The sequence below is a fragment of the Apus apus genome, chromosome 4, assembly GCF_020740795.1.
Source record: "Apus apus isolate bApuApu2 chromosome 4, bApuApu2.pri.cur, whole genome shotgun sequence".
NCBI classification, from domain to species: Eukaryota; Metazoa; Chordata; class Aves; order Apodiformes; family Apodidae; genus Apus; species Apus apus.
Genome location: NC_067285.1, coordinates 39,508,360 through 39,535,779, shown reverse-complemented (window position 1 = coordinate 39,535,779; position 27,420 = coordinate 39,508,360). Strand labels below are relative to the sequence as shown.

General features: G+C 45.3%; 2 protein-coding genes across 3 annotated transcripts in view; one reads left to right on the top strand and one right to left on the bottom strand.

The window, feature by feature from the left end:
• Positions 1–128: 128 nt before the first annotated feature.
• On the top strand, positions 129–17,405 carry RIOK2 (RIO kinase 2). 2 transcript variants are annotated; one of them, XM_051617195.1, is made up of 10 exons: positions 129–249; positions 1,439–1,577; positions 2,440–2,556; positions 4,427–4,602; positions 5,914–6,002; positions 10,172–10,363; positions 10,752–10,844; positions 11,731–12,267; positions 13,078–13,174; positions 16,790–17,405. In XM_051617195.1, the coding sequence occupies exons 1-10, from the start codon at positions 184–186 to the stop codon at positions 16,949–16,951; spliced, it is 1,668 nt and encodes a 555-aa protein (XP_051473155.1). In that variant the 5' UTR covers positions 129–183; the 3' UTR covers positions 16,952–17,405. The 2 variants fall into 2 exon arrangements, with proteins under 2 accessions (XP_051473155.1, XP_051473156.1); XM_051617196.1 differs by having other exon boundaries at positions 131–249; positions 11,731–12,258.
• Positions 17,406–23,757: 6,352 nt separating this feature from the next.
• The window catches only part of ABCG2 (ATP binding cassette subfamily G member 2 (Junior blood group)), a 28,052-nt gene continuing 24,389 nt past the window's right edge, over positions 23,758–27,420 (bottom strand). The window contains exons 14-16 of the mRNA XM_051619506.1: positions 26,023–26,112; positions 25,343–25,440; positions 23,758–24,676 (exon numbers count right to left, since the gene is read on the bottom strand). Of these exons, the coding sequence (XP_051475466.1) occupies positions 24,526–24,676; positions 25,343–25,440; positions 26,023–26,112 (339 nt within the window). The 3' untranslated portion in view covers positions 23,758–24,525. The remainder of the gene's footprint in view (positions 24,677–25,342; positions 25,441–26,022; positions 26,113–27,420) is intronic.

The window sequence follows — 27,420 nt, the reverse complement described above, 5'->3', positions numbered from 1 at the left end:
TTTTTTTCTAGACGATAACGACGCCGCGGTGAATCGGAAAACGCACCGAGATCCGACCCGAGGATGGAAGCGCCGAGAGACCTGCCAGGACCCAAACCGCCCGCAGGGCCTGAGGCGGCGGCGGCGGCGGCTGCGCGGGGTGTTGGGGGGGAGGGGGGTTGAGGACGGAACGACCGCGGCGCGATGGGGAAGCTGAACGCGGTGATGCTTCGGTACCTCTCCAAGGAGCACTTCAGGGTCCTGACAGCGGTGAGCCCGGCGGGGAGACCTGCCTGGGGGCGACAGGCGAGCGGGGGGGAGGCGGGGAGGCCTGCGCGGCCTTGCCCGGCCTTGCCCGGCCTTGCCTTGCCCGGCCCTCAGCACGGAGCGGTCGGTGGAGCGGGGCTGGGCAGGTTCCCCGCGGGGAGAGCGGGTCGTTTGCGTGGCGAAGGGCGGCGGAAGGAAGGCTGCAGGGAAGCAGAAGCCGTCCTGGGGGCTGGGGGTACTGGTGGGCAGGAGGGTGGTCATGAGGCAGCAAATGTGGCCTGGTGGCCAAGAAAGGCAGTGGCATCCTGGGGTGGGTTAGAAAAGGAGTGGTTAGTAGGTCAAGGGAGGTTCTCCTCCCCCTCTGTTCTGCCCTGGTGAGGCCACATCTGGAGTATTGTGTCCAGTTCTGGGACCCACAGTTCAAGCAGGACAGGGAGCTGCTGGAAAGAGTCCAGGGCAGAGCCACAGAGATGATGGAGGGAGTGGAACATCTCCCTGATGAGGAAAGGCTGAGGGAGCTGGGTCTCTTGAGCTTGGAGAAGAGGAGGCTGAGGGGTGACCTCATCAGTGCTTAGAAATATGTTAAGGGTGAGTGTCAGGAGGACAGAGCCAGGCTTTGTTCAGTGATGTCCAGTGATAGGACAAGGGGCAATGGGTGCAAACTGGAGCAGAGGAGGTTCCATGTGCATATCAGGAAGAACTTCTTTCCTGTGAGAGTGACAGAGCCCTGGGACAGGCTGCCCAGAGAGGCTGTGGAGTCTCCTTCTCTGGAGACATTCAAACCCCCCTGGACACGTTCCTGTGGGATGTGCTCTGGGTGACCCTGCTCTGGCAGGGGGGTTGGGCTGGATGATCTTTCCAGGTCCCTCCCAACCCCTGGGATTCTGGTGATTCCCTGGGGGAAAGGGGTGTTAGCTGAGCCACGGTTGGGGGAGTGTGAGTCTCGTTGCAGAAACGTGGAAAAAACTCCTTTGTCTGCTCCCAAAGTCTAATCAGCCACTCCTCTTCAGGCCACTACTGGAGAAGTTTCAAGCCTGAATTACACAGAGGAGCAGTGAAGCACCTTAAATGTTTGGCTGAGTAATAAAAAAGTAAACGCATCTATGAGAAGCAGTTTTGGTCTCAAGCAGGGTCTGTTGTTATTTTGTTGTTGAGCACAGGGGCTAACAAAACTGCTTGTATTTATTCATAGGTGGAGATGGGCATGAAGAACCATGAGATAGTTCCTGCTAGCTTGATTGCCTCCATTGCCAGCCTGAAACACGGGGGCTGCCATAAAATACTGAGAGAGCTGGTGAAGCACAAACTTCTGGCTTATGAGCGAACAAAAAGTGAGTTTGAGTTCCTGTCAGGCTCCCTCTCTCATTCTGTGCCTCACTAGTGGTACTTCCAAAGTACCACAGCTTGATATGAACCATGCAGAGCACTTGCTGGCCTGATGTCCTCTGGGATTTACCCTGGGAGTGTGGATTTCATTTCAGCAAGATCCCCTGGACCACATCCCACAGGGGGTTCTGAAAGTCTCCAGAGAAGGGGACTCCACACCCTGGGCAGCCTGTTCCAGGGCTTTGTCACCCTCCTAATAAAGCAGTTTTACCTCGTATTTAGTGGCACTTCCCATGTTCCAGCTTGTGCCCATTGCCCCTCATCCTGGGCACTACTGAGCAGAGTCTGGCTCCATCCTCCCTGCACCCACCCTAAGATGCTTCCAGGCATTGATAAGGTCTCCCCTCAGCCTTCTCCTCTCCAGGCTGGGCAGCCCCAGCTCCATCAGCCTTTCCTCATCAGGGAGATGCTCCAACCCCCCAGTCATTTGTTGCTCCTCTGCTGGGTCATGTCAGGACACCACAACAATCCCAGATCCCTGCTTTGTCTCCTTTCTGTGTGTCTTCCAATCCCTGGCTTTTTCCAGGCTATTTAAAGTACTCCCCTTGCCTCTACTGCAGAGAAGCTGTTTGTCTTCTGCCCAATTTTCATGAAACTTGCAGGAATTGAAACCTATTTCCCATTCTGTTAAATCAGGCCGATAACAGCCAGCGGAACCACCTGGTAACTTGGGTGTTGCGTGTTGGAAGCTGAAAGAAGAAACAAGACTGAATGGGGGCTTAATGAGTGGGATGGGCTTAATGAGTGGGATGTAATGAACACGTGATGATGATGAGTGACACGTTTTGCTTTTTATTCTTTACCCAGCTGTCCAGGGTTACCGCTTAACTAACGCCGGGTACGATTACCTTGCTCTGAAAGCTCTGTCTGCCCGACAGGTCATAACTTCTGTTGGAAACCAGATGGGTGTTGGCAAAGAATCAGGTGATTTATTTAAATATGTATAGATAGATATAATTTTTTTTTTAAGCAAACGCAGCTGTAATATTGCAAATGTTTTGCTAGAAAGTAGGTTGTCCTCCAGGTGGCCACATAAACATCAGAGTCATTTGCTGAAACGCTGTGTGAAGCCTCTGGCTGCATTCATAGGAGCATTGTTCTGCTGCATCCACTTTGTCTGATCCTTGGTTCATTGCTTTAGGAGGTGCTTTGCAGGCAGATGCTTTTTGTCTCCTGCTTTGTGTAGAGTTTTGAACTGTTGTAGCAAAACAATAATTTCAACTTTTTCACTCCACTTAATGATAAGATAGTTTTGAGCCTGTTTTACTTTACTATCTTGGTTCCTCTTCCACTCACATAGATTGTCATTTGATGCAGCATGTAACTGGTGTAATTGAAGAATGAGAAGAGGATTACTGGGGATAAATGGTAGCAATGAAATACAGGCTAATTGTTAACCCTGTTTAAGTTAAGAGGAGTTGTCTGTCTGCTCAGTAAAAGGCTTTTCCAGAGCATCAGAGTTTTCCACCAGCATCTACCCTGTGCTTCCCTCAAGGATAGCTTATATTTGTTCTTTGCTGTGCAGAGAGCCCTGGGGGTCTTAACCTGAATACAGGAACCTTAAGATCTCTTACTCCTAAAGCAGTTTCACATCACACCAGTGTTTCTTATTTCTTGTATAACACTAGTGGTGTTCCTCAGGGCTCAGTGTTGGGATATTTCTGTTAAACATTTTTATTGATGATCTTGGTAAGGACATAGAGTGTATTATCAGTAAGTTTGCAGATGACACCAAGCTAGGCAGGAGTGTTGATCTGCATGAGGATAGGGAGGCTCTACAGAGAGACTTGGATAGATTAGAACATTGGACTAATGTCAGTGGTCTGGGCTTCAGCCAGGCCAAGTGCCAGGTCCTGCACTTGGGCCACAGCAACCCCAGGCAATGTTCCAGGCTTGGGGAAGTGTGGCAGGAAAGGACCTGGGGGTTCTCATTGACAAGTCGCTGAACATGAGCCAGCAGTGTACCCAGGTGGCCAAGAAAGCCAGTGGCATCCTGTTTTGTATCAGGAATAGTGTGACCAGCAGAAGGAGAGAGGTGATTGTCCCCCTGTGCTCAGCACTGGTGAGGCCACACCTGAGTGTTGTGTCCAGTTTTGGGCACCTCAATTCAAGAGAGATCTCGAGGTGCTGGAGTGAGGACAGAGGAGGGCAACAAAGCTGGGGAAGGGCCTAGAGAATCAATCTGATGAAGAACCCTTGAAGGAGCTGGGAATGTTTAGTTTGGGGAAGAGGAGGCTGAGGGGAGACCTCATCAGTCTCCACAACTGCCTGAAAGGTCATTGTAGAGAGGTTGGTGCTGGTCTCTTCTCACAGGTCATTAGTGACAGCACAAGAGGGAAGGGCTTCAAGCTGCAACAGGGCAGGTTTAGACTGGACAGTAGGAAAAATCTTTTCACAGCAAGAGTGGTTAGACACTGAAATAGGCTGCCCAGGGAAGTGGTGGAGTCACCATCCCTGGATGTGTTTAAAGGTTGTTAGGTTGTTTGGATGTGGTGTTGGTGGAGATGGTTTAGGGGAGAACTTGGTAGAGCAGGGATGGTGGTTGGACTCGGGGATCCCAAGGGGCTTCTCCAACCTGAAGGGTTCTATGGTTCTGTGATTTTTGTAATGGAATATCATGATCTCTTTAACAATAATTTTGTCTTGTTCAGAACTCTAATGTAGAATATGTAAATCTGGCTGTCTTTTCTAACTGTCTTAGAACTTGCCATGCAGCAAATAGTGAGAAACAAAGCAAAAAACTTTGGCCATCAGATGTAACTCCTTTCTGAGATGTATGTTATGTCTCTTCCAGACATTTACATTGTTGCAGATGAAGAGGAGCAGCACTTTGCCTTGAAGTTACACAGGCTGGGAAGAACTTCCTTCCGCAGCCTGAAAAACAAACGTGACTACCACAAGCACAGGCACAAGATGTCATGGCTGTATCTATCCCGACTAGCAGCAATGAAGGAGTTTGCCTACATGAAGGTAGGTGGCTGTTCCCACAGTGCCAGCAATGGTGGAAGAGACTGGAAGGTACTTTTCAGACTGTCTTCTGTGCTATTCAGTACTGCTAGAGTTTACATTTGGGTTTGTTGGTTGTTGGGTTGGTTTTTCTTTACTCTAGGACTTAAATTACACATTTCAGGGCATGTCAATGCTGTATGTTTGGTGGACTTTCCCATGACAAAATTAAAAGGCACACTTTGTTTTCTCCTGTGGGAATAATTTTCATTTCCAAGCATATATTGCTACTGTCAGGGCTCCAGGTTTTTTTTTGACCTGCTTTAAACAAATGCAGATGTTATACAGTGATTGAAAGTTGATAGTGGAAAACGAATAATTTATAATAAAATTAGTTTTCCTCTTTCCTTTTGTCTTGTTCAGCAGTACTATCTACATTAGATATTATTTCACCATTTTAGAAAACCTTGATAGGTTCTACCAGTTGCCTTGACAGAAAGAGGAAGAACTACTACTAGAAATTAAAACCTTTATATTGGTCCAATTGGTAAAGCATTCTGTGGTCAGGACCTGTAGGAATGTAATCATAGGGGCCAGTTTCCCTGAAATGAGAGTTGGGGGAGGATTAATTGCATGCTGAAGTGTGACAGTAATTGTGGAACAAAAGCTGTATTTATGTTGCTTTAACTGGGAACTCTTAGAAAAATTCACTGGTAACAGGAGAATTGAGTAAAAAGGGGATGAACCCATAAAGAAAATGACTGGATCAAGTGAATGACTGAATTTGCATTAGAAAACATAAATAGGAGAGCTTCAAAATATTGTCCTGTCTTTGGATAACCTTGAATGTGATGTAATGCTGATTATTAATATTTAAGAATGAACTTCTGTCTTGCAGCAACTGAGTGTGGAGTAACTAGCCAGGCAGAATGTAGAGCAGGATTTTTTCTAGTGCCTGACACCCCATTCCCAGTTCCCTGCTATTGACTGCTTGGGCTAACATCCAAGATACAATTCTGTCATTTTTCCATTCTGCTCTGTTTTTCTTCCAGGTGCACAATAGTTAAACTATCAAAAATACAGCAGTGTGTGTGCTCTGGTGCCTACACTTAGCAATTTTATTTTCTTTGCAGAGAAAGTTCAAATGCCTGTTATTCTGTCTTCACTCTTAAGCACAGGATTTGTTGTTTCCAGTCAGTACATTTGAGTCACGTGTGCAGCTTCCAGAGCAATACTTATTGCTTATCTTAGAAGGGACTTGGTCAGTCAATGTCATGTTTTCTTAACTATTGCATTTTTCTATGTGTGAATTTTCAGTGTTTCAATTTTTTCCAGGCTTTGCACGACAGAAAATTTCCTGTTCCAAAACCTGTGGACTACAACAGGCATGCAGTTGTGATGGAGCTGATTGATGGCTATCCTTTGTAAGTACTGAAGTTGGAATTCTCTGTGTTACAGAAACCTCAACAGTGTTAGGGCCAGTCAGGTAACATGATTAGGGTTTTTCCTTGTCCTAGCAGTGAATTCTGACTTCACCAGGCTGAATAATGTTTTCTAGCCCACACTCACTAGCATCCTACTTAACTAGTGTCTTCCTTCTCTTACCTCTTTATTCAGAGAAATTGTTTTTTTTGAGTCAAAAAAGCATGATAAAATAGACTAGTTTTTAAGGAAGGATTACATCAAAAGACCAGTGTGGCACAGGTTAGTACTGCAGCTGTTTTCTCCACAGAAATTGCCTATTCTCTATGTTATTGGATATATAGTGTGTTGAATATTCATAGCCCTGATGTTCTGAGCTCCAGCTGGTGATCCTTGCTCTGGTGATTCAGGTAAGATTATGCCAGAACTTCTGCTGTGTTTACATAGAGCACCACATGGAATCTGGTTTTGCTTCTTCAAGCAAGACTTTGCTTGAGTTGTTCAACCTCTAGAAACCTTAAACATTGTTGAAGTTTGTAGGTAAAGGGAAGGTTTGCTTTGTTTGCAGAGCAGAATGCAAAACTCCTATATACTTGATACAATGTAGAAGAACTTGGGTGTTTAGTCCAGAGATTTAAAGTGTCTAGTTCTAGAACAAGCCAGTCCATGAGCTTGTATAGTAATCAAGATCTAAGTTGGGAAGTTTAATCAGAGGGCAATTCATCCCAAAGTATAACAGTTTCAGAGTAACACAGAAGAGACTTCACTATATTGTCTCCTCACCTTCAGTTGTGAAATAATTCCACATCCATCATCTTCATGGAGCACCTCAAGTTCCATCTGGACATCTGCAGTGGAAGTTTACCATGCTCTCCCTGTTTTGTGATTCTAACCTTCAGGAAAAAAGTAGTGGATGAGACTTAGGTCCAAGATGCCAAGTTCAGAGAATCTCCAAATAGCTGAGGTTGGAAGGGACCTCTGGCAGTCATCTGGTCCAAAAACCTTACTCAAGCAGGGCCACCTAGAGCCTGTTGGCAGTTTTTCTTGTCCATTGCCTGAGTTGAAAAACTGGTGTGGGGCTGATGACTTAGAGTAAACAGTTGTTGTGCTCTCTTGTAACAAGTGCAGGGTTATCCAAAGTTCTTGCCAAATTAGAGTTAGGTTTTCCTGGTCTACCTTCATGATTTCATAGAATCTCAGAATGGTTGAGGTTGGATCTTTGGAGGTCCAACCTCCCTGCTTGAGTAGAGCAGCCTGGAGCTGGGTGTCCAGGACTCTGTCCAGATGACTCTAAGAAGGGAAACTCCACAGCTTCTTTCGGCAGCCTGTGCCAGTGCTCAGTCACCCTCACAGTGCAAAAAGTGTTTCCTCTGGTCAGAACAGACCCTTCTGTGTTTCAGTTTGTGCCCATTGCCTCTTGTCCTGTCACTTGGCACTTCAGCTAGTTATATCCATGGGACAGCAATGGGCCCTTGTGGCCAAGAGAGCCAATGGTATCCTGGGGTGCATTCATGAAACTGTGTCCAGCAGGTCTAGGGGGGTTCTCCACCCTCTCTACCCTGCCCTAGTGAGACCACACCTGGAATGCTGTGTCCAGTTTTGGGCTCCCCAGTTCAAGAGAGACAGGGATCTATTGGAGAGAGTCCACCAGAGACCTATGAGGATGATTTAGGGACTTGAACATCTCGCCTGTGAAGAAAGGCTGAGAGAGCTGGGGGGGTTTAGTCTTGAGAGGAGATCTTATTCATGTTTCTAAATGTCTGAGGGATGGTGCCAAGAGGAAGGGGCCAGTCTCTTTTTGGTGGTCCCCAGTAGTAGGACAAGGAACAAGGGGTATAATCTAGAACACAGGAAATTCCACCTCAACGTGAGAATAAACGTTTTTACTGAGAGGGTGATGAAACACTGGAACAGGCTGTCCAGAGAGGTTGTGGAGTCTCTTGCTTTGGAGACTTTCAAAACCCGTCTGGATGCCTTTCTGTGTGGTCTGCCCCAGGTGGTCCTGCTTTGGCAGGGGGATTGGACTTGACCATCTCTACAGGTCCCTTCCAACCCCTAACATTCTATGATTCTGTGATTCTATGATCCCCTGAGCTTTCTCTTCTCCAGGCTAAAATGTCCCAGCTCTCAGCCTTTTCATGTAGGAGGGACGCTCCAGTCCCTTCATCATCCTTGTGACCCTTTTCTGGATTCTTTGCAGTATTCCCTTGTCTCTTCAGTGCTGGAAACACCAGAACTGGACACACCAGGTGTGCCCTCAGTGGTGTTGTGGAAAGGGGAAGCATCACTTGCCTTGACCTGCTGTCAAGGCTTTGTCTAATGCAGCCCAGGATCTCATTAGCCTTCTTTGCAGCAAGGGCACATTGCTGGCTCATGTTCAACTTGGTGTCCACCAGGACCCGCAGATCCTTTTCTGCCAAGCTGTTTTCCAGCTGGGTGACACCTGGTGTCATACTGATGCATGAGGTTTTTTCTCTTGGCAGTGCTCATTGAACTTCGTGAGGTTTATTTATTTCATGACTTACTTCTTCAGCTTGTTGAGGTCCCTCTAGATGGCAGCACAACCCTCTGGCATATCAGCTACTCCCAGACTGGTGTCCTCTGCAAACTCAGCCATCATTCAGCTCATTGATGAAGATATTGAATAGGACTGAACAAATTTGACTGCTGGGGTTCACTGCTAGTCACTGACCTTCAACTAGACTTTGTGCCCAGCTTATTCAGGCAGTTCTTAATCCACCTCACTGTCTGCCCATCCAGACTGTAGATCAACAGCTTTTTCATGGGAGACAGTGTCAAAGCCTCAGTGACATCCAGGTTAATGTCCACTGCTGTCCCTGCATCTAACAGACCAGTCACTTCATCACAAGTTTATCAGGTTGACCAAGCATGACTTCCCCTTGATGAAGTTAATTACTTTGGATGATTTTCTTGTCCCTAATGTGCCTGACGGTGGTTTCCAGTATTAGCAACCCCATCACCTTCCCAGACCTCAGGGTGAAGCTGGCAAGCCTATAGTTTTCTGAGTCCTCCTCCTTGCCCTTCTTCAAGATGAGAGTGATGTTTGCCTTTCTCTAGTCTTCTCTAGACTTCTCCCAGTCAACATGTTTGAACAACAGTTATCAAGAGTGGCTTTGCAGTGACACCTGCCAGCTTCCTCAGCTCTCAGGGGTACATCCCATCAGGGTCCATGGACTAGCATGTGTCCAAGTATTTGCTGAACTGCTCATCTTCCACCAAGGGTACATCTTCCTTGCTCCAGCACGTCCTCATCCTTGGGACCTGAGATTCATGCCTCAGAAGAAAACAGTTAATGGAGCTTCCAAATTCAAAGAGCAAGTGGGATGTGAGAAGTGTCTGACTGTGAGCAGTGTCACCAATTGATTTTGTTCTTCAATGGGAGCCTGTTGGAGAGCTTCTAGACTTCCATTGTTGGTGGTGGTTGTGTTGCACAAATGATCCATTCTCATAATGCTGCCTTCAGAGCAGAATATTTCACAAGAGGATAGTAAATGCTGCCCACTTCTTGACAGTTTGTGGTACAGGAATACAAGTTTTGCTTGGTTAGTTTCTAAAGGGAAGGTGATTCGTATTCTGTGAGTTCATGTACTTTTCTTTCTCAGGTATACATACAGGAATGCTTTAAGCTTTGTTTCTTTCCCCCCCAGCTTAGTCTAAGAAATACATCTCTGTAAAAGAAAAATCTCATGGGGCATTTGAAGTTGAATGCAGGAAGACCCAGCTCCTACAGAGACCACAAGATGACCTAAATCAGGAGAGACCAAAAACTTAAGCATCTGTTATTTAAATAATGCATTATGACCATGCTGCCTGCTGGGAGACAATGAGCATAACTTGAAATGAGATTTAGCCTGGGTATAAGGGTAAAGTTTCTCCCCTGCAGGACAGTGAGGCAGTGGCACAGGGTGCTTAGGAGGTTGCACAGACTCTCCATCCCTGGAACTTTTCAGACCAAGCCAGACAAAGCCCTGAGCCACCTGGTCTGATGCTCAGAGTTGGCTCAGTATTGAGGAAGGTGTTTGAATAGACACTGGAGGGCCCTTTTTAACTTGAAATCCCCTGTCATGCTGTCAGATGTGTTTCATAGACTTTGTCTGTATTTTAAAAGTCTTTCAAGGTTCAGATTATTCTGTTTCATTTAACTTTTCAGGTGCCAGGTGCGCCAGATGGAAGATCCTGCCTCTCTCTACAGTGAATTAATGGATCTCATTGTCAAACTGGCCAATCATGGTTTGATTCATGGTGATTTCAATGAATTTAATCTCATCTTGGATAACGAAGACCATGTCACTATGATTGATTTCCCTCAGATGATCTCAACATCCCATCCAAATGCTGAATGGTAGGTACAAAGTTAGAGATGGTTTACAAAGTAAATCTGACAAGTGCTGATGACAGCAAATAGTCAACTGTTTCCAGAAACCTGTGCCTGGTTCTGTTTCTACCACTGTTGTCATGCAGCACAAATGATGTTCCAAACATAGTTTCATTTATGAATGAGTAGAAATGTCTCTTTAGCATCAATATGTAATTAATTGCTCCTGAGAGAGAACTACGTTGTTAAGAAAAGCTTAAAAATAAACTGCCTGCAGTTGGTCTCCCTGGCCTTTTGTCTTGGAATCATTAACTAATTTACAAATAAATTCAGTAAAAGACAAGAAGTACAAGTCTGCCATTGCAGCACACATCACTGCTTGATTTTGTGTTTGTCCAATGCTGTATGTCCACAGGTATTTTGACAGAGATGTGAACTGTGTTAAGGAGTTCTTTAAGAAACGCTTCAACTACGAGAGTGAGCTCTTCCCAGCATTCAAAGACATCAGGTAGACACAGTCAAATGGACTTGAATTCTCCTGTTTATGGTATTTGTGTGGGCTTTGTGATGAAAATGGCTGCTTGAGAGATGCTTTGTAGGAGAAACTGGAAAAGGCAGGCCTAACTATGCCATGTAATTTATAATTTTGTCATTCCTATTATGTTTTCTCCAGCTGCAGTTAACCTAAGTGGTTTCCAAAGGCAAAAGTGTGCTTAAAAATCTCCTGCTGCCTGCAGCTAAGGAAGAGAGATCAATCCCAAAGCTTGATCCAAGTGGTGAATATCTAAGAAATGTTATCAGTGATGCAGAAGCAGTTTCACCCACTTCTCAAGGCCTATTTGATAGTATACTTAGGATTTAATTGGCTTTCCCTCTTAAATCTGTTTCTAAAATACTAGTAAATATGGTGACTGCCTCTTGAAAAATCATCATGTTCTACGTTTTCTTCCTGATGTCCCTTGTGAAAAGTGAAGTTATTTTTCACTTCTTTGAAGGACAAAGCAGTTGCCATGAAAAAGTGTGTATCTCAGAATGAGTGCTTTCCAAAGGGGTGCCACACTTGAGCACTGTGTCAGAGTACCCACTCTTCTTCTGTTTGTCTAGACCTAATTTGAACTTAAAGCCAAATTGTATTGCAGCTAAAATAAAATAATCTCCTAGAAATAAACAAGTAAATGCTGGTTATGGAGGTGGAATCATCTCCTGTAGAAGTTTGCTTGTCTTGGGTTACATTCTGTTAATACACAACCTAAAGCTTAGCACTCTCCTGTGTGTTTCAATAGTATGGATAATTATAGTCCAGCTTGATTAGCATTTTTAATCCAAAATGCAGCATCTTGGTAACTTGATGATTTAGCAGGCTAAAAGTAAACAGACTTTTACTTCTTTTCCAGGAGAGAGTGTTGTCTTGACAGGGAGATTGCTGCCAGTGGCTATACAAAAGAAATGCAGGAAGATGGTGAACTGCTATACCCACCAGGTTCTGATGAGGATGATAATACAACAGAGGTAGCAGAATTTGTAGAAGATGCAGAGAGTACCCTCAGCTTCTTGACAGATAAAGAAAACAATGCAAACTTCATGTGTGAAGTGGGTAGTTTCTCTGAAAGGAAACCCTCTGAGGACTTCACATCTAGCAACGAAGAGGCTGTTATAACTGAAAGCAGTGAAAATACAGAAAGGCTGGATGTATCAAAGCTGAGTTCAGCCTTACAAGAAGCTGAAGGGCAAGCTGTGCTTTGGAAGTCTGGTGAAGAAGGTGCAGAGAGTTCTGAACTTGCTTTTTTTGAGGGCAGAAGCACAACTGAGAACACTGCTGAAGTCAAAAATCAGACGTGGCAAGAAGAGCACTGTAGTGATAAGGAGATAGAAGAAAAATGCCCTGATCTGGTTGACTTATCCAGTTTAAATAAGAAATTCAGGTATGACAGGTAAAGAATCATATTTACTGTCTAAGAGTGTGGTTCCTCCCCCTGGTAAATATAAATCTTTCAAGTAGCTCAAAAAGGACTCTTCAGCACGACCCTTGTTTTCATTGAAGACTAAAAATTCAATTTTAAGTGTAAAACATTTCAGTTAATGTTTTCTGATGTTCCTTTTTTCTTCATTTCAGTCAATATTAGTAGTGAAAGAGCCCTTGATATTAAAACACTCCTAAGTAACTTTTATGAATAAGCTTGTCTTTTGGATGCTCTGTCTCCAAGCCAGATCTTTCTGCTGCTTGCTCACCTGAAGTTAGTGGAAAAAAAGCTCATTGGGGATGTATTATTCAAATACCATGTCCTGGCTTTTAATTCCTTTCCTGACATACTTAGAAATTCATGCTTAACCTTCAAGTTAGCCCCTTCTAGATGGAATTCTGAGTTTGCCAGCCCAGCAAGTATTTGGGTGCATGTAGGAAGCTCACACTTCTCATCTGCTTTTGCTTTTTAGTGAAATGATCAAGACATTGTGCGGAACCTGATTTATTATTTGATGGTTTTTTTGTTCAGTGTTCTGAATCTTTTTATGTGCTTTGATCTCCATGTGGCTATTGTGGAACCAATTCTTCCTTCCACGAAATGCCTGTTTTTCTAACAATGAGTGTTAATATTAAACACTGAAAAGTTCTGCAGGACTTTAATGTTCTGCTTGAAGTTTTCAGCTGGCGTCTCAAAAATTTGCTACTGAAGCGTGATGCTTGTAAAGGCAAAAGATGTGTGTGTTGCTAGTGGAATAAAACATTGATTTATGTATTTTAGAAATGAAGAGGGTGTCGTGCATCTTGTTGAGCACAGAACAAGGTCTGCAAGTCCCACATCTGTCAGAAGTGTTGGGAGCTGTTCAACCATTCCAGTGGTAAATATAATTACTTTTATTATCCAGTTTACTCGCAGATCATGTTGAATTGCATATAGCTGTTATTTTATACTGGTGAGGATTACCCAGCATTAATTATCTTTAAAAAGACTGTTGCCATATGCCTCTCTGGTTTGCATTTCCACACTCACAGAAAAATAGCACTGATAGTTCTGCAGTTATTTACAGGGAAGCATTTCCAGTACTTCATATATTACTCTTTGCTCGTTCACCAAAGCTCTACGTCACTATTAACTCTCATTTAGCCAATAATGCCCTGGTGTTTATGTTAATGTTTATGTTAATACACTAATATATCAGTTCATTTCTGTTGCAAGCCACAGTTACTATTTTTTTATTTTAAAAGTGGATGCTGAGCCAAGATTTAATTTCACTTTTTTCACCTGTCGTCTTAAGAGATTTCTTAGCTCTTTTCTGAAATGTCTGGATGAACTCACTTCAGTGGTTATTTCTTTGGCAATATGATTTGACTGCCTGCATGATACAAGTCAGAACATTTTATAGTAGAAATTAGTATATTTTTCTTCAACCTCAGATTATACACTAGTCAGTGTGGCTACCTCTGTCACATTTTTTGAAAGTGCATTTTAATTTCAAAGGGAAGAAAGTCAACTGCTCTTTCTTGGATATAAAGTCTTCTTAGTTATTCTTTACTAGTTACAAGGTATTCATGTACAAATGTAGGAGAGCTGATCCATGAACTATTTTTTAAATTAGTTCGGGCTAGATACTTGCTATAGGTACTTCAATGTAGGTACTTGGGTAAGTATATTCAGCCTCATTTTCATTTGGAATTAGGATCACAAGCTCTGAAAAACCTACTTTGGGGAACATATTAGTGTAGTTTCACCTCTTCCACAAAATGTAGAGGAGGTAAATATGTCCTTTTTCAATTTGCATCTTCACTTCTAGTGCCTAATTAGAGTAGTAGTTCTAGAAATACTGGATCTGAAACCTCTAGTGCTAGCAAGAGTGATTTTTTTTCTTTCTTAGACTTCCTCATTTACACTCTTTATTTCAATATTTCAAGTATTTTGAGGATAGACCAATGAAGGTGTAGATGAATGTTAGGGAACAGCATGACTGCATCACAGCCAGGACATCTTGAACAGGACTTCATGCAAGGAAAACAAGAGCTTTGCTCTTCATCATCACAGTTCTGTCTCGAAGGGATGGCATTTTATCTTCTTGAAGAGACAAAGGATTTTATTTAAACTGTGGGATAAAGTAAGCAAGAACTACAATGACCTTTTTGAGTGTTTGGTGGATGTGTGTTTAGTCTGTAGGCAGGCACATAAAATGTGTTAAAATATGCAAATGGGACAGACAGACCTAATTAATTTTCTATTTTGAAATCCTAAAAGCACTTTTAACAGAAAAGCTCTCAAGGTTGAGCCACAGACTTTTTTTGCATCAGCTCACCTTGCATAATGCTTTCACCTACATCCCTTCATGCTGAGTAAAATAGTGTTTCTGCCCATTGCTGAAACTCACTTTAACTTTTTACTGTTAAATCTAAGCATTATGTATAATTGGGGATTTGTAACATAACTACAAAACTAAACATGCAAAGTAGTGGCACTGCAGCAAGAGCCACAGTGCTGCTTGGAGCAGATGTCTGGTGTTGCTGCTGGCATTTCTGATGCTTGTGCAGCTTCCTTTCTCTTTGGTGGCTGAGACAGGCAGAAACATAAGCAGATTTAATCACAGGAACAGAATTCCCAGAGGCATTATCTCAGCAATAGCAGTAGGTACAGTCATAACTAGGAGGCCATGCCAGGAAGAGAAAGCATCCTGGATTTTGTAGTCAGCTATTCCTCATGAAGTAAGGTATCTTTCTGTGCTTGCACTGGTGCAATTTAAGTAGAGGAAATAACTTGATCAAAAATTTAAACAATGAGATGTAAACCTGTAATGTAAACTCATTCCTGAGTATTTGCTTCCATTTGGGCAAGTTTTTCCACCAGGCCTTTGAGCACCAGAATGTGTGGTGAATTCATATTATGGTGGCAGATCAAGGACTTCTGGTATCCACCTTGCAACACTTTTTCTAGCAAATTGTGTATAAACTGGGAAGGAGGTCACCTGTCATGGATCACAGTGGGAGAACCTCCTGTCAGAGCTCAGGATGACAGATGCTTCATTGGCCAAAGAAAAACACCAGTCTTGACAGTTTAAACTAGTTGTGATAAACTTTTCTTCAGGAATATTTTTAAAGATGATCTGTAAGTTTTGTTTTCAAAAAGCTCATGGTTAAATGCTGAATGCTAGTCAGTAACCAAGGAAAGAGGGACACACACCTGGTTTTTATCCCCATTTTGACAGTCAGCCTGCATGCACAGTAGGGAACACTGGTTCAGGTGGCTCCCTAATCATGACAGGATTCCTGCTGAAATCAGGACTGAGTCATTGGATTAACTGACTACCTGGTATTTTGTTACTTCAGTAGTATCAGTCACAGCAATTCTTAAAGAACATAACTTGGCCAAATTATCCTCCCTACCAACTTCCTACTTCATACTATGAAGCTGAGCATAGCAAAGCAACTGAAATTGGAGTACATATCATGGAATAATATGGAATACATCTAATTGGAATATAAAGTACATCTAAAGGAATGCAGATGGTATTTTTCCTCATGTCCAGTTATTTGGACAGCAGATTTATTCCTTTATATGTTGTGGGGTTTTTTTAATGCTTCATTCATTAGAATAAAACTAAGAGAGTCCTTTGGGATTTCCAACAAGGTGTAATTCCATCATGATGTAATAAATGAACAAGATGGAAGTAATTTGATTTCTCTCTTTCTTCCAAAACAAGGTATGGAAGTGTGCACACAGCAGCTTGGGCTGGGTTCATTTTCCAAATGAAAAAATCACTGCCAGAATCTACTAAATCATGGCTTCCTTTCTATTATGAGTAGCTATTGCCATCTGGATGGAGAGCAGAACTCAGAGTGAAGACACAGAGGGGTAAATAACAGATTAAACTTCATAAAACTGCTGCAGTTTGAAGGAAATAAGAGCTGCTGTTTCAGTCATGTTCTGTAGAGGCACAAGACAGTCCTGACCTTGTAAATCTTCATAGGACAGTCCCTCACAACAAGAGAAAACTGGAGGAGGAAACACTTCTGACTGCCCTTCCTTTTTTTTAGCCACATTGGTGGCAAAGAGCTGTTGTTTTGCATTAGACTCAGATCTTTGTCATCATCAAAAAGGTGCAATATCCTAAACATTTAAGGCATTTGTCAGATCTTCAAGCATTATTATCAGCTTTTACACTTCTGTAGAAGGCATGTGGTTTGCACAAAAAGCTGCTGGTCCTCTAGGATCCTGTAAGAAAGACACTTAAACTTTGTAAGCTATGATTTAAAATGCTTTTTATTAGAGCTAATACTAATCAGAAGGGAATTGTAGGAATTAATCCCCTGCCCCTTTAGGTGCTGGGAGCCCTAAGGGTGTAGGTGACCAACCTCTTCATGTACAAAGGTCTTCCAGGTAGGATCCTGTTGACACTGAAAACACACTGACTGTTGTGATGCCACCTCTTGGTACTCGGTCGTCTTTTGCTTGTTAATTGTTTGTTTATTTGTAGGAGCTGGTGAAACAGAAGGTGAAACGTCAGCTGAGCAAACACCAGAAGGCTGCTCTAAGGCAGAGGCTGCAGAAAGGAGAAGCAAATATTTACACCAAACAACGTCGGGAAAATATGCACAACATTAAGTCAAGCTTGGATGCAGCTAGTTTCTGGGGGTAATTTATTAAAGAATATGAGAAAACTTGTCATTTATAAAGGTTAAATAATTATGCTCATAACCAATAATCCTTTAATACCAATGGAGTCTTCTCTACACCTAATTACTTTATTTCTGGAAGTGAATAATCCTCATTCTGAATCCTGTGACTTCATTTGGGGGATTTAGCTTTTTGTTTCTGGTTAAAAAGCATGGACTGTAATTTAAATTAAATTAGTAGTACCAGTTAAGATAATTTGAACTACAGTCATTTCCAACAGTATCATGTTGGAAATAATTGCACTGTGTTGATTTGGAGTAAGAAGCTTGTGCTGTGCAGAGGATGCCTCAGAAGAGGGAAGGAAGGGATATTTTTTAAACCAGGTTTTGTAATGATACAAAAATTTCAAATGCTGCCCTCGTGTAATAAACACATTTTTTTTGTTTAATTAAAAATGACAAATATGAACCTGATAATGCTTAGCACTCTGAAGATTTGTTTGTGTACATGAGGAATCTGCAAGATAAATATGCAGTCTTGAAGCCAGCAATTCTCATGCATCAATCTCTCCCAGAAGAATACCTAGTCATTTTTGTACAGCATTTCTGCTGACAAACACTTGGATTTTTAACATGCCTTCACAGTTACCAATGAGTTTAATCCAAGTCCACCCCTCCTGGCTCCTTCAGGGAATGTTCCACCACGTTCCTCCACGGATGCAGGGGCACAGCTGCCATCTCACCATGGGTTGCAGGGAAACTTGGGCACCTTGTTCCTCACCAACCAGCAGCACAGTTCTGCCTCTCCAGCTCTTCCTCCCAAATCACTCACTCTGCTCAGCTCTTCCCTCAGTTCTCTCCTATGTTCATTGCAGAGGTTCATCTCTTGTCCCTCTGATGGCTCCTTGGCTGGTTTGGAGCAGGGGCAGCTTCTCAGCTTCTTACAGGAGCCACCCAGGTCCTCCCCCACTACCAAAAAGCCCACCAACCAAACCAGCACACTCACACTTGTGCAGTACCTTTCTGGAAGGAAACAAAGTCAGTTTATTAAGGAAGAAGCTTCCCTTGAAGACAGCCTCCCAGACACTTCAAATAGTTCAGAAAACCTGGGGTTACCAAGAAACATTCTACAAACACTGTTTCAGGGTCTCTGACCTAAAAACATCATCAGGACCTCAAGCTGTAGTCGAAACTCTTGTTCTGCAGGCTTATTGAAAACAGTTTCCTCAGTGCATATTCAGGAGGTTATAAATTAAAAACATACACTTGCTTAATACCCACAGTTACTGATTTGACTAGATTTTGATGATTTGGAGGGGGGTGGCTGGGCCTGATCAGGAAAGTCCTTCAGGAAAACTGTTCACACAGGAATCACAGGAGGAGGGGTGTGTGTGTGATGGTCTTTTACTTCAACAGTCACAGAAAACACATGCAGCAGGCCAGTGGTACAGGTAGCTAAGGTCCAGTATAACATGAGGAATAAGATAATATGCTGAAGCAGCTACCATGGCAGGAATGCATTATTCCTTCCAATGCAATAATAAATCTTGAAGCCATCATACCATGGCTGAGGTCACAGTGACCAGTTATGCCCCTTGAATATCCCCCTTTTCCTAGACTTTACCCTAGACCCTAAACACTAGGCCCTAGATGCTCAACTCCAGACCCTTAAGCCTTTACCATTACCACTGGACACTATAACCTAGACTTTTAACCACAGATACTTAAGACCCTTAACCCTAGACAATTAACAACTGGCCCTTAACACTAGACTCTTAAACCTAGACCCTTAACCCTATCCTCTTAACCTATAAACCTAGACCTTTAGATGCTTTATTTTAGACCCTGAACCCTAGACCCTCAAACCCTTGAGTCTTAACCATAGACACTTAACACTAGACCCTTAACTCCACACCCTTCAACCTAGACCCTTAACCCAAGATTCTTAACCCTAGACCACAAACTCTGGACACTTATCTCTTGAACCTTAACCCTAGATCCATAACCCTAGATTCTTAAGCCAAGACCCTTCACACTAAATGCTTAAGCCTAAAAGCTCATCCATAGACCCTAAACACCAGACCCTTAACCCTTTGGCACTTAACCCTAGACACTAGACCCTCAATGCTTAACCCTGGACCCTTAACCCTAGAGTCTAAATGCTTGACCCTTAAGTCAAGATCCTTAAACTTAGACCATTAACCCTAGACCTTAAAACTAGATGCTTAGCTCCAGACCCTTAACCCTAGACTCTCAACCTAGATCTTTAACCCCAGACATTTAACCCAAGACCCTTCACCTTTGGCCCTTAACACTAGACTCTTAACCCTAGACCCTTCACCCTAAACTCTTAACCCTTGGCACTTAACCCTAGACCCTAGATGCTTCACTCCAGACCCTTAAGCCTATATCCTTACCACTGGATGCTATAACCTAGACCTTTAACCTCAGATGCTTAAACCTAGACCCTTAACCCAAGACCCTTAACCCTAGCCCGTTAGCTTTTGGCCCTTAACACTAGTCTCTCTTAACCCTAGACCCTTAACTCTGGACATTCATCTCTTGACCCTCAATCCTAGACCCTTAACCCTAAACACTTAAGCCTAAAAGCTTAACCATAGGCCCTTAACACTTGGCACTTAACCCTGGATGCTAGACCCTAGGCCCTTAACCCTAGAGGCTTAAACCTAGTCTTTTAAGCTTAAGTCAAGATCCTTAAGTCAAGATCCTTAACCTTAGACAGTTAACCCTAGACCCTTAAAACTAGAGGCTTAATTCCAGATGCTTTACCCTAGACCCTTAACCCTTGAGCACTTAACCCCAGACACTTAACTCCAGACCCTGAAGCGTAAACCTTTACTACTGGATGCTATAACCTAGACCTTTAACCCCAGGCACTTAACCCTAAACCCTTAACCCAAGACCCTTAACCCTAGACCATTAACCCTTGACCTTTAACACTAGACTCTTAACTCTAGACCCTTAACTCTGGACACTTAACCCAAGACCCTTAACACTAAACCATTAAGCCTAAAAGCTTATCCATAGACACGTAACACCAGATGCTGAACCCTAGACCCTTAACCCCTGGCACTTAACCCTAGATGCCAGGGGGACAGATTAAAAACCCCTTGGTGATGTCAGTGGTGATGAACCACTTGGCTGAGCTGGCCTTCAGCTCCTACTGGAGTCTTAACATGGCCAGTCTGGCAGCACTCGGTGCTGGTAGGACTCCCTTGTTCTGCTCCATGTTGGGATCCCCCAGATGGAGCCCAATTCAGCCCCTCAGTCTCTTGGCCCATAAACCACCCCAGGTGTCACTGGGATGTGCAGAGACCTCACTTCTCTTAAACAAACTATTATATTCCTAACCCTAGGGTATAAAAAAACCCGCAACACTCTGCTTCCAGCACTAGGATGTGAAAACAACACTGCATTGCATTTCTAACAGGAGTGACTGGGAGTTACTCCCATTACTGGAGGAACTGGGAAACACTGGTGCACAGGTGGAAAGCTCAGTAAGGCTGCTGGAAAGGTGACCTCCTGTTGAACCCACAGCCAGTTGTAAATGTGGATCCACGAATCAAATTGCCATCAACTTCAACTTCTATCAACTTCTGTGGCAAGAATTAGACAACAACCATGTGTTGATCTTGATCATCTCCTCTCCAGCCACAACTCCCTGTAGAGCCAAACAAGCTTGGGGTGATATGGAGAGTATGAAGCTGTGGAAGCTCCACCCTGGAAGTGCTCAAGGGCAGGCTGGATGGAGCTTGGAGCAACCTGCTCTACTGGGAGGTGACAAGCACTGAAAAGACAAAACCCTTTACTTCCTCTACTCAATAAAACTTAAAAGCACTAAGATTCTTGTAAGGACAAAGCTTCCTTCAAAGGAGTAAATTCCAACTAATTGCAGTACCTCTTTAGAAGAGCAGCCTTCAGCTTGTGATTTATTTTTAATTATTTTAAAGTGGTTCAGAAGGAGGATTTAAAAGAAAAAAAAAAAAAAACCTTCTGCCAGATGGATTAATTTTACATTAAACCTAAACATAAGTAAGTATTTTAAAGCTGCCTGGACTCCGGATTAAATCACTCCCTGTGACATGGAAGCAAACCAAAGCAGGAATTTCAAGACACAAAAGCAAGATTTCAGTCAAGTTAATGACAGAATTAGGATCATTGCATTCTGGAAATCACAAGTGTTTGATGCTAAGTTCAAATGACAGAGATCCCAGGAAAGCTGAAGGTATCAGGCAGTTCTGCCATTCCCAAGCGTGGGCAGGGCCTGAGTCTTCTCCAAACCACTTTGAGCCATTGGTGCCCTCTCCCTGAGATCCTGCCCAAAGGAGCAGATGTCAGGGATAATTCAGCTCCCAGGCCAGTTGCAGGGGGAAGCAGGGATCATATCAAGGCCCATTTGGAAGAGATTAGTGACAAGAGGCTTAACGAGCTGTGAACCTCTCACAGAGTGCTTGGAAAATCCACCCCTAATGAGGGTGGGGAGATAGACAAGAGTGTGAGAAACAAGTCAGGACCATTAACCTCGGGGGATTATGGGATCCTGGAGGGTCTAATTCTTGTCACAAGGTCAAGCTTTTACAAAGCAATTATTAAGGATCTCCACAGTATCACCACACAGACACACACCTCCTCAGAGCCTCTTAATCTCTGGGATTCTGGACTCATTTCCCTTCTACTAATTACTTCCCCCCTTCTTTCCTTGCTCATACAGGTACAAGTTACAGGACCTGTGCAGATGCTGTATCTCCTGGCTTGTGCAAGAGAGATGAACCAGTCAGTGCCCAAAGAAAAGGAGAGAACCAGAAGTTTGTGTCTTATTTCACTTCTGCCTTTCAGCCTGATTTGTGCAGCTTTCCACTGGAATGACAGAAAAAGAGCAGAAAGGGGAAATTCTCATCTCTCTGCCCTCCTGAGCCTGCTGCTCCAACTTTAATCTTGCATGAGGACAGGTTAGCAATCAGCACCAGCTGCCAGTTTCAGTTTTTCCACTGTAGAAGAAAACACTCTGCCATGGCTGCTCAGCTGGAAGCAATTTATTAGTCCTGTCTTCTTTGATCCTGATACATCTTGAAATGCTGGGTAAAAAGAGAAGATCATCTTCATTTAAGGTGTGACAGTGAAGTCTGACATGACATGGATTGAGAGCAGCCCTGAGGAGGAGGACTTGGGGGTGGTGTTGGATGAGAAGCTCCAACGTGATGCTGGTGCCCAGAAACCAACCCTGTCCTGGGCTGCAGCACAAGCAGCTTGGGCAGCAGGGCCAGGGAGTGTCAGACCCTGCCTGCAGAGCTGGCTCCAGCTCTGGAGCCCCCAACACAAGGACATGGAGCTGCTGGAGAGAGTCCAGAGGAGGCCACGGAGATGATGGGAGGGCTGGAGCAGCTCTGCTCTGGAGCCAGGCTGGGAGAGGTGGGGTGTTCAGCCTGGAGAAGAGAAGGCTCCAGGGAGACCTTAGAGCACCTTCCAGGGCCTGAAGGGGCTCCAGGAAAGCTGGGGGGAGGGACTCAATTAGAGAGGCTGTCTTTAGAGAAAACAAATCCAGCAGCCCAGTTTTAAAACTGTCCATCTCTCTAACCCCAGTAGTTGTAGCTGGTCCTTAATTTTTCAGCATTGAAGTTGAAAATGTGATTCCAATCTGAAAATAAGGTTCAGGACACAACAGTGGCTTCTGAGGAAGGAAATCACCAGATGAAGTGAAACTACTCACCTCTTGAATGGACTCAACAAGAAACCCCTAAACTTTTATTGCTTTTTACTGCATTTTTTAGCTGCATTTTAGCAGTTGATCATCTCAAATGCATCTATGCAAAACAAACATCTCTTCCTGCACTGTCTAACACTCAACTCTGAATTTCACTCCGTAGTTAACTGGTGCAATTAATAAACATCTACCTGTATGATTTAATTCCCACTAGAGGCAGAGAGTGTGAGCACTGCAAATCCCAGAGCTCTTGTCCAGGAAGAGTTCTCCTTCATCTCAAGGGAAGGACAGAGTCTGTTACTCCCAAGTGCACCACTTTGTAGCTTCTTTCCTGCCAGGGATTGCGAGGACAGTGCTCACACAGCAGCACAATCCAGCCATCAAACTCTTAGGGGAGCAACTCTGCAATCAGATTGATCAAATTCTTCACCATAGTTGTAGGAGCCAAAATTTCATTGGTAGTCATAAAATCATGGAATGGTTTGGTTTGGAAGGGACCTTCAAGGTCATTTAGATCCAACCCCCCTGCATGGGCAGAGACACCCCCCACCAGCCCAGGCTGCTCCAAGCCCCATCCAACCTGCCCTTCAACACTGCCAGGGATGGGGCAGCCACAGCTTCCCTGGGCAACCTAGGCCAGGGTCTCACCACCATCACACTCCAGAATTCCCTCCTCATGTCTCACCTGATTCTCCCTCTTCCAGTTTTCATCCATCCCCCCTTCTCCTCTCCCTCCCTGCCCTTGTCCCAAGCCCCTCCCCAGCTTTCCTGGAGCCCCTTCAGGCACTGGAAGGTGCTCTAAGGTCTCCCTGGAGCCTTCTCTTCTCCAGGCTGAACACCCCAACTCTCCCAGCCTGGAGAATCCTTTGGATCACAACCATCGTTTTCATTTCTGTCTTTCAGGCTGCAAACCAGGAGAAAACTGGACGGGCTCCCAGGTGGAGGGTAAGCAAGGAGTGGGGCTTTTCCCTGGCAGATGGCTGGTAGCCTGGAGAAGCAGTGCAGCCAGGCAAGTGTTCCCCATCGTGTCCCTGCACCTCCTGAATCAGCTCAAGAGGAGGGAGGGCAGTTTGAGGAGTCTGCAGACCACAGCCCAAACGAAGCACCAGGTCTTTTCAACAGGCCAAAACTTTATTGCATGAATTAATGATGGGGAGTGAAAAGGGCAGAGATCCCAGCTGGAAGTGCTGCTGAGCAGGATTTGCAGGTAAGAGAGAAAAAGGCACATTTCAGTCCAAGAACCCTGCAAACTGGCAGAGTGAGGAAGCACAGAGTTGCCTTTTGTTTGTAAAAACAGTGTTTCTACCCCTCAAGCCTGGTAAGAAGAAACCTGGATGGCACCAGCTGAGCACAGTGGAGCAGTGGTTGTTCCTAAATAGAGACGTGCCCTGGGGGGGGAGAGGGTGTTGCTGTCACTCTCTTGTAGACATTGTGACCACACCAGCAGTCAAGACTACACTGGTGTCCTGAGAAGCACCACTGTGGGCTGAATTACCTGCCAGTGAATGTGCTGATCAAAGCATGGAACCATTTATATCTTCTTTCTTTTCAGAGGGAGCCATTAAATATGAGAGTCGTTGTTTAAGAAATTTAAAGCAAGAACACGTAGAAAGGCTGAACGGTCTCTTGAAGAACTGAGCAGTTGTAAACTCGTCGTGGCAAAGAGAAAATGAGGCCCTCCTAGAGCTCTCAGCAAAGCACCAGAACACCCAGCATTTCCCACCCCAGGGTGGCATGCACGGGGTCAACTTGGGTCATCCCAAACCGAAGCACAAAGGAAGGTCTCTTAAAAAAAACAAAAGAACCAGGTCAGTTTCTCAGCCAACTGAACAGTGGGATTATTTTTTTTTTGGTCTTCATGTCTTCATCCTGGCCTTAGGAGAACTTCTTCATGAGGTGCAGCTTCAGGTAGGCAATGGCAAGGAACAGTAGTGTCATGCAGGCCAGAGCCAGGTGGTTCTGCCACAGGCCCCAGCTACTTGCATCAATTCCTTGGTTCTTCAGATACTCTTCTCCTGTGCACCACCTAGGGAGAAACACACACCTGTGTGTCCAGCTCCCTTGGTTGGGAGATTCTAGAAAGACCCTGTTGTGTGATTTCATGCCTATAGGAGGCCAGGCAAACACCAGCTGAATGTTACTATCAGATCACATCATGGAATGGTTTGGGTTGGAAAGGACCTTCAAGATCATCCAGTCCCACCCCCTGCATGGGCAGGGACACCTCCCAGCAGCCCAGGCTGCTTCAAGCCCCATCCAACCTGCCCTTCAACACTGGCAGGGATGGGGCAGCCACAGCTTCCCTGGGCAACCTGGGCCAGGCTCTCCCCACCCTCACAACAAAGAATTTCCTCCTCATGTCTCACCTCAATCTCCCTCTTCCAGTTTTCATCCATCCCCCCTTGTCCTCTCCCTCCCTGCCCTTGTCCCAAGCCCCTCCCCAGCTTTCCTGGAGCCCCTTCAGGCCCTGGAAGCTGCTCTCAGGTCTCCCTGGAGCCTTCTCTTCTCCAGGCTGAACACCCCAACTCTCCCAGCCTGTCTCCAGAGCAGAGCTGCTCCAGCCCTCCCATCATCTCCGTGGCCTCCTCTGGACTCTCTCCAAAAGCTCCATGTCCTTCCCATGTGATACAACAGTTCAGCACTTCATAAGCCACCAGGGGTGGGATTCACTTTCATGCACCAAAATACTCACGGCTGGCTGATCTGTGGGTAGTTGCCACCACTGACCACCCCTGTCCTGTTGCTGCTGCCACAGAAGTTCAAGCCAGTCAACTCATTGATCTGCAAAGCCTTGTGAAAGAAAAGAGTGACAATAGAACTGAGCTGCTAAAGGAACGATACATCAACCAGCTGAGCTGGGATTTGATTCAGATTCCTTCCAAAAATGGGATGGGATCAGTATCTGCTGTCTTGGCCAGATCCCCAGTTTGTAACCAAGTTCTTTCAAGAAGGCACCACCAGGGTTGAACACCTCCCCCAGGCTAAACTACTTCTGCACAGGCAAGCCCAAATTTCTCTGCAAAACATCACCCTGGCTTAAAACGATCAAAAAAGGTAGGAGAGAAGTTGGAGCTTGGCAAGTTTTGGCTTGACTGATGGGAAAGAGAAGAATTGGTTTTTTAGGGATGTTTGTTCTGCTCCAACTGCATCCCAGCTGGTGTAGTTGTTTGGTGTCTCTCTCAGGGGTCTCCAAGTTACAGAAGTGCTGGTGGATGAGAAGCTCTTCTTGTTTCAAGACACTGGGGGTGCTGGATTTGATTAGCTCCCCTTTTTGCTCGTGAGGCCAGAAAGGCTGGAGGGTTCTTTATCATGAGTAAAAAACACCCCAGTAGATCTTTTCCCAGCCTGTGCCCAGGGCAGCACAGCACTTACTGTCATTCCATATCGAGGGATGCTGAAGTATTTGAGCCAGGAGAGCCAGGACATGATGCTCGTGAGATTGACCAGCAACCCAGAGAAAATCTAGAGGCAAGGATGACCAAAAAAACACAAGCCACAACAACAAAACAGAAATGCACATCCCACACGTCCTTCCCTGGTCCTTGGCACGGCCCCTTCAGGTTGAAGCCAAATGGGAAGGCATTTCTAGAGGAAGAAACTCTTCCAGTGGAAGCCCAGGGGAGAGGGGAGGAATCATTTCTGTGACCCAGCTATGGGTCATGCCCCCATGAGGAAGGGGGGGAAGTGCTTTCACCTGTGCCTTGAACCCAGATGCTTCTAGCCTAGGGGGTTCCCCAGACAGGTTCATTGAGCTGTTGCTGCTGGCCTGGTGTGTGGAGCAGCTGGAGATGTGCTCCGAGTTCTGCTCGTGTGCCCTGAGCCTGAGGCAAGGTGGGCTTCTGCTGCTGGTTCTTACGGGGCTGGACTTCTGCCTGCAGCTGTTGGAGTGGTGTCTGCTTCTACTGTGCCCCACAGCTGGCTCTGCAGCTGGGGAGGTGACGTGGGGAGGGTGGCAGGGAACAGGAGGCTGCAGGACATGTCCTCAGCCATTTGTCTGTGTCACAGAACCCCAGGGTGGGGGGGGCTGGAAGGGACCTCTGGAGATCACCCAGTCCAACCCCTCTGATAGAGCAGGATCCCCCAGAGCAGATCCCACAGGAACATGTCCAGGCTGGGTGGGGATGTCTCCAGGGATGGAGACTCCACAACCTCCCTGGGCAGCCTGTTCCAGTGTCTGGTCCCCTCAGAGGGATGAAGTGTTTTCTCAGATTCAGGTTCAACCTCCTGTGCACCAGTTTGTGCCCATTGCCCCTTGTCCTGTCCCTGGACACCCCTGAGCAGAGTCTGGCCCATCCTCCTGCCACCCCCTGGAGATATTGATCAGCACTGATGAGCTCCCCCCTCAGCCTCCTTTTCTCTCAGCTGAGCAGCCCCAGCTCTCCCAGCCTCTCCTCACAGGCAGATGCTCCAGCCCCTTCCTCATCTCAGTGTCCCTGTGCTGGACTCTCTCCAGTAGCTCCTTGTCCTTGAACTGGGGAGCCCAGACCTGCTCACAGGGCTCCAGGTGAGGCCTCCCCAGGGCAGAGGAGAGGGGCAGGAGAACCTCCCTTGACCTGCTGGCCACGCTCTTCTTGATGCCCCCCCAGGATGGCACTGTCCCTCTTGCCCGTGAGGGCACCTTGTTGGCTCATGCTCAGCCCTTTGTCCACCAGGACTCCCAGGTCTTTTTCCCCAGAGCTGCTTCCCCAGTTAAAGGAGGTGGAACAAAAGTGCAGCTGGAGGCTGCTCCTCTGCTTCCCAGGCTGGGGAAGGGGGCAGAGGAACCCACCC